Source organism: Parasteatoda tepidariorum, chromosome 4 (genome assembly GCF_982258835.1).
Source record: "Parasteatoda tepidariorum strain Cologne lab strain chromosome 4, Ptep-v5.0, whole genome shotgun sequence".
NCBI classification, from domain to species: Eukaryota; Metazoa; Arthropoda; class Arachnida; order Araneae; family Theridiidae; genus Parasteatoda; species Parasteatoda tepidariorum.
In genome coordinates this window covers 13,785,285-13,800,464 of record NC_141758.1, presented here as the reverse complement: position 1 = coordinate 13,800,464, position 15,180 = coordinate 13,785,285, and the positions used below count along the sequence as shown (strand labels likewise).

Below are 15,180 nucleotides of genomic sequence, written 5' to 3'. Positions count from 1 at the left end.
ATTCCATTTTACTAGACTTAAAAAGAAACCCCACCTTTTCCTCAAGGTTCAGGACATCTTCAACCAAAAAGGCATAAGCAAATTCAATATCATCCCTTTCCACATTCCAGTTTTCCTCACAGATCTCCCGAACCTCTGTCTTTTTGTACACGATCTTCCTTTTCAGACTACGAAAAATCCCAACGAAATCCTCCCTCTCTATCAGGAAACCCTTCACACCCTTTGGAAAGATTTTGTCATCTTGGCTACCGATGCCTCGAAATCTAGTCCGAACACAGGTATTGCGGCTATTAACTCAAGGAACTACATGTCGTATATCTCTCAAATCCATCCTATTAACTCAGTTTTCACCGGAGAAGTTTTAGCGATTTGGTTAGCAGTCACAAAATTCACTACCGAGTATCTAGATTACGTTATTTTATCGGACAGTAAGTCCGCAATCACTGTCCTCATCTCGGCTACCCATAAATCCCCTCACAGCATCCTCCTCTTACAAAATAAGATAGTTTCAGCAAGTGCAGAAGTGAAATCAATTACGATCGCCTGGACACCAACACACGTTGGCATTTCCCCCAATGAAACCGCTGATAAACTGGCCAAACACGCCAACAATGCCCCTCTAGCCATCCCTTTTATCTCACCTGAAGACTTGTCATATTCAGCAGTTTTAGACTCAAACCGCGAACTCAGTAACCTCTGGATTAACTCAAAATACCACAAGCGTTTCCTCTTTGTTCACCCTGTTAATAAAACTTCCCTCAATCGACTCCCAAACCGAAAATACGATATCTTAATCTCGCGTCTCCGAAGCAACGCAATCCAACTAAATATATGCAAAAATAGGGCTTGTAGACTCCCCTTTGTGCGACCATTGTCAACATCCAGAATCTGCTATCCACCTCCTCTTTGAATGCAAAAAGTTTGAACATCAGAGACAAACACTGCTCGCCTCAATCGGAGTTTCCCCACTCTCCCTCCACTGTCTTCTTATTTATGACCAATATGATAATCTTCTCAAAAACTTAGTGGATTTTTTAATTTCAACTAAGCGTTTCTAGCTAGTTCTTCATGCTAAGGTGCGTATCTGTTTCGGAAAGCTATATAAAAAGAACCTATTATCTGAGTATACCTTTATTAGGCATCTGCATTGGTAATATTAATTGCTCTAATTCACAGGATTCACTGTACAACTAAATAAGTAATTAAAGAACTTTAATGAAATCAGAATATTCATTACTCTAATTCACAGATATCACTACTTAACTAAACTCGTCATAGGAGGACTTAAATGAAATAAAAATATCCGTTACTCTAAAGCACAAAATTCATTTCACAACTAAACAAGATACAATAGGACTTAAAAGAATCAAAGTGTTTATTACATTATTTCACAGAATTCACTGCACAACAGAACACGTTATAGAAGGACTTTAATGAAATAAGAATATTCCTTACTCCGATTTAGAGAATTCCCCGCAGGATTAAACAAGTTATAGTAGGACTTTAATGAAATGAGAATGTCCAATACTTTATTTCACAGAATTAACTGCACAACTGAACGTGTCATAGTAGGAATTTAATGAAATCAAAATATTCATTGGGAAGAGGGGGGGAAACTTCCGCTTCTCCCAATTTTGGCAGTATATTTTGACAGAATCGCTAAACTATGTTCACTTTCATGTTTATTTTCAAGATAACATACTAGATAATACAGTAACAAATTGGGAAACAAAGTTATATGGTGAAATATATAGAAACTTCGTACTTTTTATTTTAATTGCAATAGGAACTTTTCCGCTTTTTAATAATAGGAACTGTTTAAATTATGATTGTGTGTCTTATTCCTCAACGTCTAACGAATAGCTGGACCATGTCCGGGGGGTCTTGAATCCACAAAACTTCATATACGATAGGAGATGTAATTATAATGTTCTCATGCAGCAGTGGAGTGATGGTTATGATAAATTAGGAGTGAATACATAATTATTGCATATTTCAATAGCCTTTTTTTTAACTAAGCAATAATTTGTTTGAACGAACTAATAGCTGAACTGGGATAGTCAGAACACATAGGTGTCAAACAACTATCCACATGTCAATTTTAACCGAATCAAAAGACTCGGTTAAAATACCTCATACCTTCAAAATTATCAGTTCTATCGATTTACCTCTTGATTAATTGAATTAGGCATAAGGAAATACAATTAAAGCAATGTCTCTTTTATTAGGATAGAAATTTAAGACTCATAAAAAAGTATAAAACAAAAATGTACTTTTAGTATGTGATACTGTTGTAGCTCATTTATATTTTTAAACTCTTATTCCTTTCGACTTTGTATTGGTATCATTCAATTAAGCATTAATAATAAACATTCCTTACATCGTTGGTAGTCTATATATAAAGTGACCACATTTTCATTGAGACAAAGCGGGACAAATGGGATGAAATGAGAATTACAATTTAGTTATATATATATTTTATTGTATACATTCATATACTTGTACAAAAATGTACTTATTATTAACTATTGGTAACTATAAAAATATTTGTAAAAAATAATAATTTGAACATCATGATTTTTAATCAAATTAAATTTTTTATTTAAAAAAAAGTATGATTTTCTTTCACGGTCATATTTTTGATCTGAGTGAATACTTAGCAATAGATTCGGATCATCTATTAAAATGTCGTGAAATATTTCACATGAATTGATCAAATTATATTTTACGCTTAAAATAGATTTTTAAAGTTTTAATGTTCAACTGCGTTGTTTCAGTTGTCCATATTTTATTGATACTAGAAAAAACATGCTCTGTTGCTACATTTGTTTCTGGAAGGGAGAGTGCGAATTCCACAATTTTCAAAATATTTTGATAAGGAATATTATTCTGTTTAAAATGAAGGAATAACTCGGTCCATTTTTTTGTCTGTTTCCACATTTACAGATAACCAACATTTAATTTTTTCATCTGTAACATTTCACATGTTAAAATTTTTCTTTTTTAAAATAGTACTTACTGAATCAAAAATTATTTGTGAAGTTTCACTCGGCAATGAAACAAAATCTAATATTCTATACTTAATTCCTGTTTCTGGATCAAAAAACCTAACAATTGTGGGAAATAATTTTAAATCTTTGTGGTTGGAAGCATCAGAATTCATGGATATAAATGTGCATTTTTCTAATTCTTTTTGCAATTGTGAAAACGAATATGGTGAAAAAATATTACAAATAATTGTTTCGGTTTTTGTCCTTGCACATGCATATTTTTTGTCGTACAATGTTTTGATCATTTGCGACGTAGAATTCATTGATCTGAAACTTTGATTTCGAGATCAAGGTTTATGGTGTGGAAAGCAAATAGCCCTTCCGCTAGTGCTAGCTGTTTTTCCGTGTTGCAATTGAAATTCTCTGCTTAGCTCTTCATTAAATTTGCATTCTCTTTTTTTACTCATCTTTTATTCTGTGGGTAAATACTAGAAATGAATAAAAAATTTACTACAAAGGCTAAAAAAGAGTATTAAATTTTGCCTTATTGACCGTTACGCTGTGGCGACTATTGCTCTACCACTATCTTCGTCAATCAAACAATGAGTCAAACCGAACGTCAAATTGAAAACAACAAACTGCACTGTCTGCCCTTATCTGAATTAAGCCGAGACGTAACGACAATGATCGAACACCACCGAGTAAATCTAACTCGGTACATTGCCTAATTTAGTTTACTCTGCATGCATTTTACGTGCTTTTTTAAATGTATTTTTTATTTCTTTATATTCATCATAATACTTAATAAATAATAGGTAATATATTTTTACAGTACATTTAAAATAAGAAATGCAGATATTTTCTAAAAAGCGGGACATTTTTAAAAATCGGCAGGACGCGGGACAGTCCACTAAAAAGCGGGACTGTCCCGCCAAAATCGGGACGTGTGGTCACTTTATCTATATAGCAAGTGCTGAGTTGTTAATGAGTAGAAGTACAAAACTGTACTTTTATACTTTAATAGCTTTAGTAAATTTTGAGCTTAGTGTTATCAACACTATTTAGGTCAAATTCGATTCAGCGATAGACACCATCCTTGGTTGTGTATGATTCTTAAAAACGATTTCAAAATACATATAAATAAAAATTTTGAAAAATGTAACTTACCAGTATACTTTATAAGATTATTTTATTTAATATTGAAATATTTTAGTATAATGAATCTCACTATCCACCCTAAAAAATTTTAAATAAAGCAATATTACAATTGCTGCAGAATGTTGAATAATAATTTACGGATGATAAACTACTCGAGTTTTGCCAACGCCTCCTATAACTGAAAGACTCCAAACAGTTTTTAATATATAGTCATGGGTGAAAGCCCTGGTACGAAATCATTTCATTCCAGCATTTTTTTCGAGAAAAATGAAATATCTGTAACTATCAAGATTTCTTTTATAATTCTGGCATATATATAGAACTGCTTCTTTTCCAAGATAAAGAAGATATTGTTGAAAAATTTAAAAAAAGAATAAGTAAACTCCTCCCCAAAACTAGCTATAACTGAAATGGTTTTACTACCAGCCTTTCCTCTTTTCCGTCTCGCTTTCACTCCTGTAGGTAGTCCAATCTGACCACTGTGTAGGATATCCACTTTTTCAACGAGTCACTTAATTCAAAATCTAGTTAAAATAGGAAAGTGGTATCAAATATATGACTAAAAATGTGTTTTATTTATGAATATTATAGATTTGCCTTATTCACTTGTCTACCACTACAGATTCAATTCTGAAATATACAGATAAATTCTGAAATATATCCTTGAATGAAGGCCTCAGCACGACACACCCCTCTCAATCCTTAGTAGTCCAACGCGAATCCTTGCCGCGTCTTTTCAAAAAAGCTTCGATCGGATACTTTATATGAGTTTGTTTTTAACTAGAAACTTACCTTTCAAAAAATAAATTTTTTTAAGCACTTTACTTCTCTACTGAAAAGAATGAAATTTAAACGTATACTAATATTCTGAGACAAATTATTTTAATTGCATTATCAATTGAAATAAAGATATTAAAAAAAAGGTTTGCAGTCTAATATACCTTTTGTAATTTATGTTATGGAATGAGACAATATTATTTGGCAATTTATCTATGTAAGCATTTAGTATTAGTCTTTCATTTAAATATATACATAAAACATGCTATATATAATAAATAATTTTATTATTGAGTAAAATTTTTATGAAAACAAATTTTCATTTTTAGGACAGCTGATATAAAGTTATATCCTTAACTTTATTGAAATTTGAACACAATTTTAAATTAGTGTAGTATAGTAAAATTATACAGTAAAATTTTTTACAAGTTACTAGCTCACAGCTTTCAAAAATGAAAAGTGATAAAACAAGCAACAAAATTGTTTATTTCAAATACAAATATAGAAACAATGTAAGATTTCATTTTAAATCTCTTCAGCTTATAAAAAAGATCACATTAACTTAAACATTAATTTATTAGTCTAGTCATACAAAATATTTTTCAAATAAACTCAAAAAGTATTATAATGCTACTTGTCTAATAAAGTTACAAATAAAAAACAGAAAAACAAAAAGTTGCATCAAAAATTGATTTCTTATTTTAATGTTGAAAAAAAAAGCAGCTCCTTCATTTTAATGTTTGTAGTTTTCTTTTCTTAGTTTCTGGTTCAATTTTAGATTTAGTTACTTTTAAGTTTAAGTTAGCTTTCTTTTTATTAAGTCGTTCAGTTAAAATTGAATCATTTAGCTTTTTACAATAATTGCTTAAAAAGGTGTTAATGGCTCGAGTTACCAAAAATTTTACAATGAAACTGGAATCGTGAGCAGAGCATTGATTGTTATTTAAGAATATTTCCTTTCTTTCCAAAACATTAATAGTAGTATCAATAGCCACAACTTTATGATTATGCATTTGTAGAAATGAGCTTTCAAACTCTTCAGAAACTAATTTTTGAACTACCACATATGCGTGCAAGATTATGTCAACAATTTCATGCTTAGGGTATACCAAACAACCTCTGTCTAATGTTTGAATGTAAGAGTTTTCCACTTCATCTATCACATTAAATTTCTCTTCGATATCTGTTAATGTGATAGATTTCTCACAAGATGAACATTTTTTACGTTTTAAATAACAATAGCAACAAAAACCAGCAATATAAGTAAGCACAGGCAAAATACAAACTAATGGAATTAAATCATCTTCATTAACATCAATTTCTTTACCAAAATTTAATTTTTCATTTTCTACCTCATTTTCTGCATTATCAGTTTCTACCAAATTGATATCTATTTCACCAAAAGAAGAGGATTTAATTTTTAACGGGCCAACAGATTGTAATCTCAATTTGCTTTCTGTTTCAAAAACTTGTCTTATTGATATATTATATTGCCCCCCAGAAAGTTGCCGAAATTTTCCAAAACGACGTTCAAGAGCATCAGTTTGTATTTTGCCCGTGAGAAAGTATCTGAAATTTAAATTTTCAAAACAATATTTTGACAATTCGATGACAGCACTCGTAGTATGAAACAAAGCAGTAAATGTCTCTTTAGATAAAAATCCTGAAGAATAATTTGCTGCTTTCCAAGCAGTTAACCAATTAAGAAAGGTTTTGAGAAAAACAATTCTTTCATCATTACCAGCATTTGATATTGGTTCAGAAAATTTATCCTTTTTGTGAACACCTTTATTTGGATTTTTCACGTTCATTATTTTCCACCAATTTGAAATAATTTGTATATAATCGGCTGTGTCTGAACAACTAAGGTCATTAGTTTGCTCACAAAGAGCTCTTAAACCTGAAATGACATGATCATTAAATATTTGTGAAACAAGTTTCACATTCTGTCTTTCCATACTAGTGGGATTTAAAGCCTTAATGGAGATTCCATACGCAAATTTAATCAACTGCCCTTCTTCCAAAGAATGAATGTTTCTAAGAGTTTTAAAAGAGGCAGTTTTAGTTTTAGAAAAATCCGAAAAGTCCAAAAAATACATATTATGACCATTTTTTTGATTGAGCCAATTGTTTCTTAAACATTTAAAAATGTGTACAGGATCAAATAAAAAGAATAATGACCTTTCGGGATCTGCTGGGTGGGCATAAACAAAACTTAATTTAGATGGGGTAGAAAAATAGGACATCGCTTTACCATTTAAAGAATTATTATCAGAAGTTACACATAAAATATGAAATCCAATTTTTTCCAAACCTAAAATAATTTTTACAAGAAAAGTGTATAAATAATCAGCATTAATATTGAAAACAGGCAAAATGTGTGCAACATCTTCAAAATCAGATAAAAAACTTTGCAACATAAAAACATAAGCAGAATTAGCTGCTTTATCATTATTGACAGATTTTCCAACAATATTACCAGCTTTATAATCATAGTATTGTTTTAAATGTATCTCATCCATCATTAAGGAAACAATTTTTTGGTGTTCATTTAAATACTGAATTTTTTGTTTAGTATAAAGCAAAAAATTTTCATCAAATTGTTCATCTTTGGGATTCATGCTAAATGATGAACAAAGTCGTTCTATAGTTGATGGATGAGGCAAAATTAGATTGTTAGAATTTCTAATAAATTTATAACAATGAGGTGAAATAGAGTAAACTAAACTACAAAATATCAAAAAATTTGAACTATAACGCAATACATTTTTATCAACAGTTAACAGTGAAATTTCCTCAGACAAAAACTCAATGACTGAATTTTTATCTGCGGGCAATAGAGGTTTTAACTTAGTAAGTAAAATTTTTACTGAATCAATAATATCTTTAGAGCTATGAATATAGTTTGTATTTTTAAATAAATCCAAAATTTGTTGCAAATCATTTATAGAGGTTAAAGTATAGGGCATAGAAAAATTACCAATTGATGATAACTTTACATTTTTAAAAAAACATTCCACGGATAAATTTTCATTGACTACTACAGATTTTATAATGTTAGGTTGAGGTTCAAAACAGAAAGAAAAGAAACATGTTTTTGAAATAAAATCCTGGCATGACCATGACGAATCCATGTTATCTCTGAGAATCCTCTTGAATTCCTCATAATTATTGAAATAATGGTTTTTTTCATATTCCTCAGAAGCCTGCAAACTCTCTTTTATGGCAAGATTAAAATTTTTCTCTTCTAAATTCCTTAATTTGTCTTCTCGCGATTCTCTCAGAGGAAGATCTTTAGTCATATTCTCTGGACAACCTTTAAAAATGGTAGGAATGGCATCTTTTTTCAATTTAAATCGACTTAGGGGAATTTTTTTTATTTCACCAGTCTTTGGGTCAGTTTTCACAGTTTCTTTAACTATGACATCCGATGAAAAATGTTTCTCACACACCTAAAAACAAGTATACATTTTAAGTACTTTGTTTTTATTTTTAACTATTTCTTCAAAAAATATTATATTAAATACTTTATAGTTTTGATGTCATAAACTTTTTTACATATTTGATGTAAAAAAAAAATTTAAAAAAACTTTTAATGTTCTCACATTTAGTTCTCACTCTTAAAATGTTTTCATATTTCTAAACTCAACGGAAAACAATTTCAGAAAAATCAAAATATTTGTTGAAAGTCATACTCAATGAAATATGATATTCAAATTAAAATTTCAATTACAATTTCTTTTTTCCCCCACAAAACCAAGACTAGTAATGCACAATACCCAATGAAGTAAGAGATGCAAATTAAAATTTAAGTAAAACTTTTAATTTCAGGTAAAATTTTAAATTATCACTCTAGGAAAAACAATATTAAAATACTTATAGAACTGTTGTAACAGAGGTTCGTGATTTTTTTTTTCTTCGAATTATTTAAATTTTCGGTTTCATATTGTTGTGAGTTTTATAGCCTGCATTATGTTTTCACATTTTCTCAAACTTTCTCTCACAAAAATGTAATTTAAACAAATTTTAAAACTATGAAAATCATGAAAAATTTGTACAATCTCATTTAAAATGCCTTCTAAATTTAACATATATTTTTTTTATATCGTTTCATATTGTTTGAGTTTTATAGCCTGCAATATGTTTTCATATTTTGTCAAACTTTCTCACACAAAAATGTAATTAAAACAAATTTTAAAACTATGAAAATCATGAAAAATTTGTACAATCTCATTTAAAATGCCTTCTAAATTAAATATATATTTTTTTCCAAAAAAAATTAATATAATTTGATTTAACTACATGAATGAATATTTTAAAAAAGAAATTGTTGATTTAAATCAACGAACCCCGATTGCAACAGAAATAAACAATAAGTGAAAAAACTTACTCGAGAATTCTTAGTGATGATAAAATCCTTCCGTGAGAGTGCTTGTAGCCAACGTCTTTGTTGAGCTTCATCTTTGGGAAAACTAAATACGGCAACTTTTGGACCGTTAGCATAATTTCCTTTGCAGTTTACTGCACAGCAATGGTAAGGCATGACACATTAATATATATTGCAAATATGTAATCCAACAGTAGCTATCATAAACTTAAAACTTCACAAAAACGAATTAAAAATAACAAAACACGTGGAAGGGAAAAACAGGCGCCAACGAGGGTTTAAGGGAATGACTGTAATGGTCATCGGAATTCCATTTCGCCAAAATGAAAGGTATGAATGACGCCAATGCTAATGGAAGAATGTGGCAGCCATTCAGGTCTACTTCGTTGGACTACTCACGGATCGGATTTTTCATTTATGTTAACCCGTGCTGAGGCCTTCCTTATTCTAGGAGGTATTGGCAGAAGCCGCACAACATTATTGTGCCTGGTACACTCATCTTATTTTATATGGGTATAGGTACTTTTATAAAAGGTTTTGGGTTCATGCGCACAACTGGTTCACTCTCTGAATAGTCTGCGCGGACAACTTATAAAACACAGTGTGGAGGCTTTTTGGTGTAGGAGGTGATGGTTTTGCTCGATTCGTAACTTGCTCCACTTATTAAAAACATTTCTTGTTGTAACCAGATTTAAGCTTTTTGTAGTTAAGTATTACTTTTAAATTAATTTTTTCATCACTGCATATCAAAGATTTAAAGTATCGTTTGAAACTTTATCCTGTGGTTACTCTTATAAAGAGTGAGTATAATTATCATTATTCTACAAATTTTATTTCATGTCAGACTATGAATTTCAATGAACAAGGTTCGAGTAAGAGTCAGAGATCACGAGTTCGAAAAACCTCTGAAGGAGGGAGTTCGAACATTTAAAAATAGTTTAAAGACAGAATTTGCATAGTATTAATTTTGAGTGTGTAAGTACCCTCATTATGCAACTGTTATTATGTATATATATATAACAAATCAAGATTGGATTTGGAGTTTTGTTTCTTTTGATTTTCATGACTGTATGTATTGAATTCATGTTATGGAGAGGATTGTTTTCCTTTATGATGTTTCAGTTAAGTTATGATTTTTCTTGCTTAATAAAATTTATGATTAGTTAAAAGATGACTTTTTCATTATGCTTGCTGGGCATTTTCCACAACGCACTAAACTCTGCCAGCAAGGTTATGGGCCATGCCTGCCCAGCTTAGTTAAGCTTTTGTCGTCTTTAGAAGTAAGTTTATTATAACGCTACTGGGGCCGTTTAGAAAGATTGGAGATGGCCGAAAATGACAGCAGCTCCATATTGGGATTTACAAAGCTAAACAGTTTCAATTACAGTAGTTGGAAAGTAAATATGAAAGTGTTACTCATCGATAAAGGATCTTGGGAATTTGTTGGTGGTACAGAGAAGCCATTACCAACTGATGCAACAGACAGAGACTTACGCTCTTATGAAATGCGAAAAGCTAGAAGTTACTCTACTATATTCCAAGGAATTGATGAGCAGTTTCAACCGCTGATAGCCGACACAGAGGACGGAAAAACAGCGTGGACTATTTTGAAGGAAAACTTTGAACCTACCTCCCGAGCACGGTTAGCCGGACTTATTGATGAATTCTTTGAATTGAAGTTTGATCCAGAGAAGGAGACTATTGGCATTTTCTGCAAGTTAGTAAATGAAAACAAGAAACAGATCAATGATGCAGGTTTTGTAATGCCGGAAAAGCTCACATGTTTCCAATTAATTAGAAGATTGCCAGCAGATTATGACAACTTAGTTCAAATGCTTTATCGACTAGAAGATAAAGATTTTTCGATTTCTAATGTTGAAAAGGAGCTCCTAATCGAATCTGGAAGGATACAACAAAAGCAGAAAGACAGAGGAGAGGACATAGTCGCCGATGCTTATACTACTTCATCTACTAGAAAGCAAGCCTATCGGAAGTTGAATGGAAATAAAAGCAGTGGTCGCGTCCTGGGCAATGATACAACAACAAAAATTATGTGTTCCTACTGCAATAAGAAAGGACATAGTGCGGAAAGATGTTTCCTGAAGAAGAAAACCACGAAACGGAATTCTAAAACTCAAGATTCCAAGGAAACCTTTTATAGTGATTTGACTACGATAAGAGATGCTGAAATTCGCCAAGGGAAAGACAAGCAGTTTGTTGAATTCCTGATAGATACTGCCAGCACAGCTCACTTCTGTACACAAAGAGACTACTTTAGTAACTTCAAGACTTTGAATCCTAGTCAAGTACTTGTTGGAGATAAAAATAGTAAGTCTGATATTTTTGGTATTGGTGATATACATTTTAATGTTAAAGATAGAGATAAATTTGTTCCCATAAAATTAGAAAATGTATATTTTGCACCGAATATGCGTAGAAATTTAATAAGCGGTTCTAATATGGATTTAGCAGGGATTACTGTAAAATGGGGTAATAACAAAATGACTGTATTTGGTAAAAACCATAATTATTTATTTACTGTACCTAGAATTGATAAGTTGTATATACTTAAAGGCTATGTTGAAAAAGTGGTAGTAACTAAAGAATTAGCATTTAGTACAGGTCTAGATAGAGAATTGGTTCATAGACGATTTTGCCACTTAAATATTGGAATGTTAAATCATATGAGTCAAAACAATGTTGTGAATGGTTTAGATAATTTGTGTGGTAAATTTGATGCTTGTAATACTTGTAAAATAACTAAATCGACTAGAACTAGTTTTAAAGTAAATCATGGTATAATGACTAAAAGTGTATTAGAGAAAGTACATATGGATGTTTGGGGTAAAAGTCCCGTAAATTCAGTTGGCGGAGCTGAATATTTCGTATCTGTAATAGATGATTTTTCTCGTTATGTTGAAATTTTTACTATAAAACATAAACATGAAGTTTTTAATTGCTTTAAACTGTATTTAGCAAAATATGAAAGACAGTTAAATGTTAAACTTAAATCTGTAAGGTGTGATAACGGCATGGAATTTTGTCATGTAAAATTTCAAGATTTTCTTAATGAATTAGGTATACGTATGGAGAGAACTTCAGTATACACTCCTGAGCAAAATGGTGTAGCCGAATCTTATAACAGAGTAGCTGGAGAGGGAATACGCTCAATGTTAGCCGATAGTGGTTTAAAAGGTAGATTTTGGGCAGAAGCACTGCATTGTTTTGTTCACGTAAAGAATCGTAGTGAACACAGACTACTGGAAGGTAAAACACCGTTTGAAATTTTCTATGGTTATAAACCGTCAGTTAAACATTTCAAAGTATTTGGATCTTTAGCGTATGCTCATATCCCTAAAGTTCAGAGGAACAAACTACTACCAAATGCAAAAGTAGGAATTGTAACTGGATATGCAGTCAATACTAAAGGTTATAGAATTTACTTGCCTAAAGATAGGAAAACTATAGAAACTATACACGTAAAAATTGATGAAAGTAAAAACGGAGTTAAAACACTATTTGGTAAACCTAGTAATGAAAACTTTTTATTTATAAATCTGAATTCAGACATCAATTTTGATGATAACAATGAAAATGAAATAGATAAGGTTCATGCTAAATCTCCTGATTTAAAATTAAAACCTTTAAAAATAACAGAATGGACTAGAGTTGAGAGACCGCGTAATAAAAGTAGCAGAATAGATGTTTACTATTACCCTCCAGGCGATAAAACTAGATTAAGATCAAACAACCAAGCTAAAGAATATTGCGATAAAAACCAAATTGAGTATGATCATTCTAAATTTAATTTTAAAACTTTAAGCAAAACTCAAAATTTAACTTCTTCCCATAGTGACACTGATGGCGAAAGTGAAGATTCGCCATCTAACTCTTTTGTAGATAATCAGATAAGTGATATATTTGAAGGTGAGGTATATAATGTAGAAATACCGAAAAACTTTTCTGATGCACAAAAACTACCAGAAAGAAATCAGTGGAATAAGGCAATGGAAAAAGAGTTAAATATTATGAACGAAAGAAAGGTATGGGAAATAGTTGATAAACCTCCCAATGCTAAAGTAATAGGAAATAGGTGGGTTTATGCAGTAAAAAGAGATGAAAACAATAATGTTAAACAATACAAAGCTAGACTTGTAGCACAAGGTTTTAGACAACAGCATGGTGTTGACTTTCTTGATGTATTTTCACCAGTTGTGAATTTTTCAGTTATTAGATTACTATTTATTATTCTTGTATCAATGTTATGTTGGAAATATGCACAGCTAGATGTGAAAGCTGCATATTTGTATGGACATCTTAGTGAGGTAATTTATATGAAGCAACCTCCAGGCTTTGAAATTGAAGGTGAAATGAATAAAGTATGTTTACTTAAAAAGTCGATATATGGACTTAAACAATCAGGTAGAGAATGGAATGCAGAGTTAGATACTATACTAAAATCGATTGGTTTCGAAAAATTCAAATGTTGTAATTGTGTGTATAAAATGAATAACATTATTTTATTAGTATACGTTGATGACATGGCGTTATTTTGTAAGACTAAAACTATTTTAGATGAAACTATTGAATTGATTAAGAGTAAACTTGATATTCAAAATTTAGGAAAAGTCAAATATTTGTTAGGTGTTAACTTTGAGAACAAAAACGGTAGTTTGTATTTACATCAAAAAACTTATATTGAAAAATTATGTAAACGATTTAATGAATTACCTAAAACTCATGTTACGTTACCAATTAAAGTAGGTTTTAAATTGCCAAATAAAGTAAATGAAATTGTTGAAAATAAAATAATGAAGAAATTTCCTTATCGTACATTGATAGAGTGCTTATCTTTTATAGCAAATCGTAGCAGACCAGATATTTCATATGCTGTGAACGTTATGTCACAATTCTCGAATTGCTATAATTACCAACATTGGACTGTAGTTGTAGATTTAATGAATTATGTAATAAATACTAAGGAACATAAACTTTGTTTATCAAATCTTAATAATTCTTCTTTGATAGCTTATTCAGATGCAAATTGGGGTTGTCATTTAACAAACAGATTTTCTACATCAGGTTATTTGATATGCTTAGCAGGTATTCCTTTTAGTTGGAAATGTAGCAAACAAAAATGTATTGCATTAAGTAGCATGGAATCAGAATTTATAGCATTAACCGATACGGTTAAAGAACTTTTATGGTTTACAAACATATGTAATGAGTTAAACATAATATCAAAAATTGAAAAACCTGTTTTGTATTGTGACAATCAATCTGCAATTTATTATTGTAAAAATAATGTTGAAAATTTTAAGACGAAGCATATTGATATTAGATTTCATTTTGTGAGAAATTTGCTTAATGAGGGAAAATTCGAAATTAAGTATATTAAAAGTAAAAGTAATTTGGCTGATTTTTTGACTAAGGCTTTAACTAAGACTGAATTAAATAAAATTAAAGGAATTTATTTTGAAATGTTCGATGGGGCCGCATGTCAGACTATGAATTTCAATGAACAAGGTTCGAGTAAGAGTCAGAGATCACGAGTTCGAAAAACCTCTGAAGGAGGGAGTTCGAACATTTAAAAATAGTTTAAAGACAGAATTTGCATAGTATTAATTTTGAGTGTGTAAGTACCCTCATTATGCAACTGTTATTATGTATATATATATATAACAAATCAAGATTGGATTTGGAGTTTTATTTCTTTTGATTTTCATGACTGTATGTATTGAATTCATGTTATGGAGAGGATTGTTTTCCTTTATGATGTTTCAGTTAAGTTATGATTTTTCTTGCTTAATAAAATTTATGATTAGTTAAAAGATGACTTTTTCATTATGCTTGCTGGGCATTTTCCAC

The 15,180-nt window shown here is 30.6% G+C and overlaps 1 protein-coding gene across 1 annotated transcript; it reads left to right on the top strand.

The window, feature by feature from the left end:
• Positions 1 to 10,637: 10,637 nt before the first annotated feature.
• Positions 10,638 to 14,373, top strand: LOC147810729 (uncharacterized). Its single transcript, XM_087162051.1, has 8 exons — positions 10,638 to 11,640; positions 11,887 to 12,156; positions 12,391 to 12,579; positions 12,652 to 12,807; positions 12,916 to 13,099; positions 13,166 to 13,244; positions 13,596 to 13,691; positions 14,341 to 14,373. Exons 1-8 carry the CDS (start codon positions 10,638 to 10,640, stop codon positions 14,371 to 14,373), a joined length of 2,010 nt encoding a protein of 669 aa, XP_087018177.1.
• The last annotated feature ends 807 nt before the right edge of the window (positions 14,374 to 15,180 follow it).

What these genes read in the sequence shown, in the direction of transcription:
- LOC147810729 (XM_087162051.1), top strand. Translation starts at nt 10,638, where the DNA reads ATGGCCGAAAATGACAGCAGCTCCATATTGGGATTTACAAAGCTAAAC. An exon ending in AGTACATATGGATGTTTGGG is followed by an intron (nt 12,157 to 12,390) that starts GTAAAAGTCCCG and finishes TTAATGAATTAG; the next exon opens with GTATACGTATGGAGAGAACT. An exon ending in TGAACACAGACTACTGGAAG is followed by an intron (nt 12,580 to 12,651) that starts GTAAAACACCGT and finishes TTGGATCTTTAG; the next exon opens with CGTATGCTCATATCCCTAAA.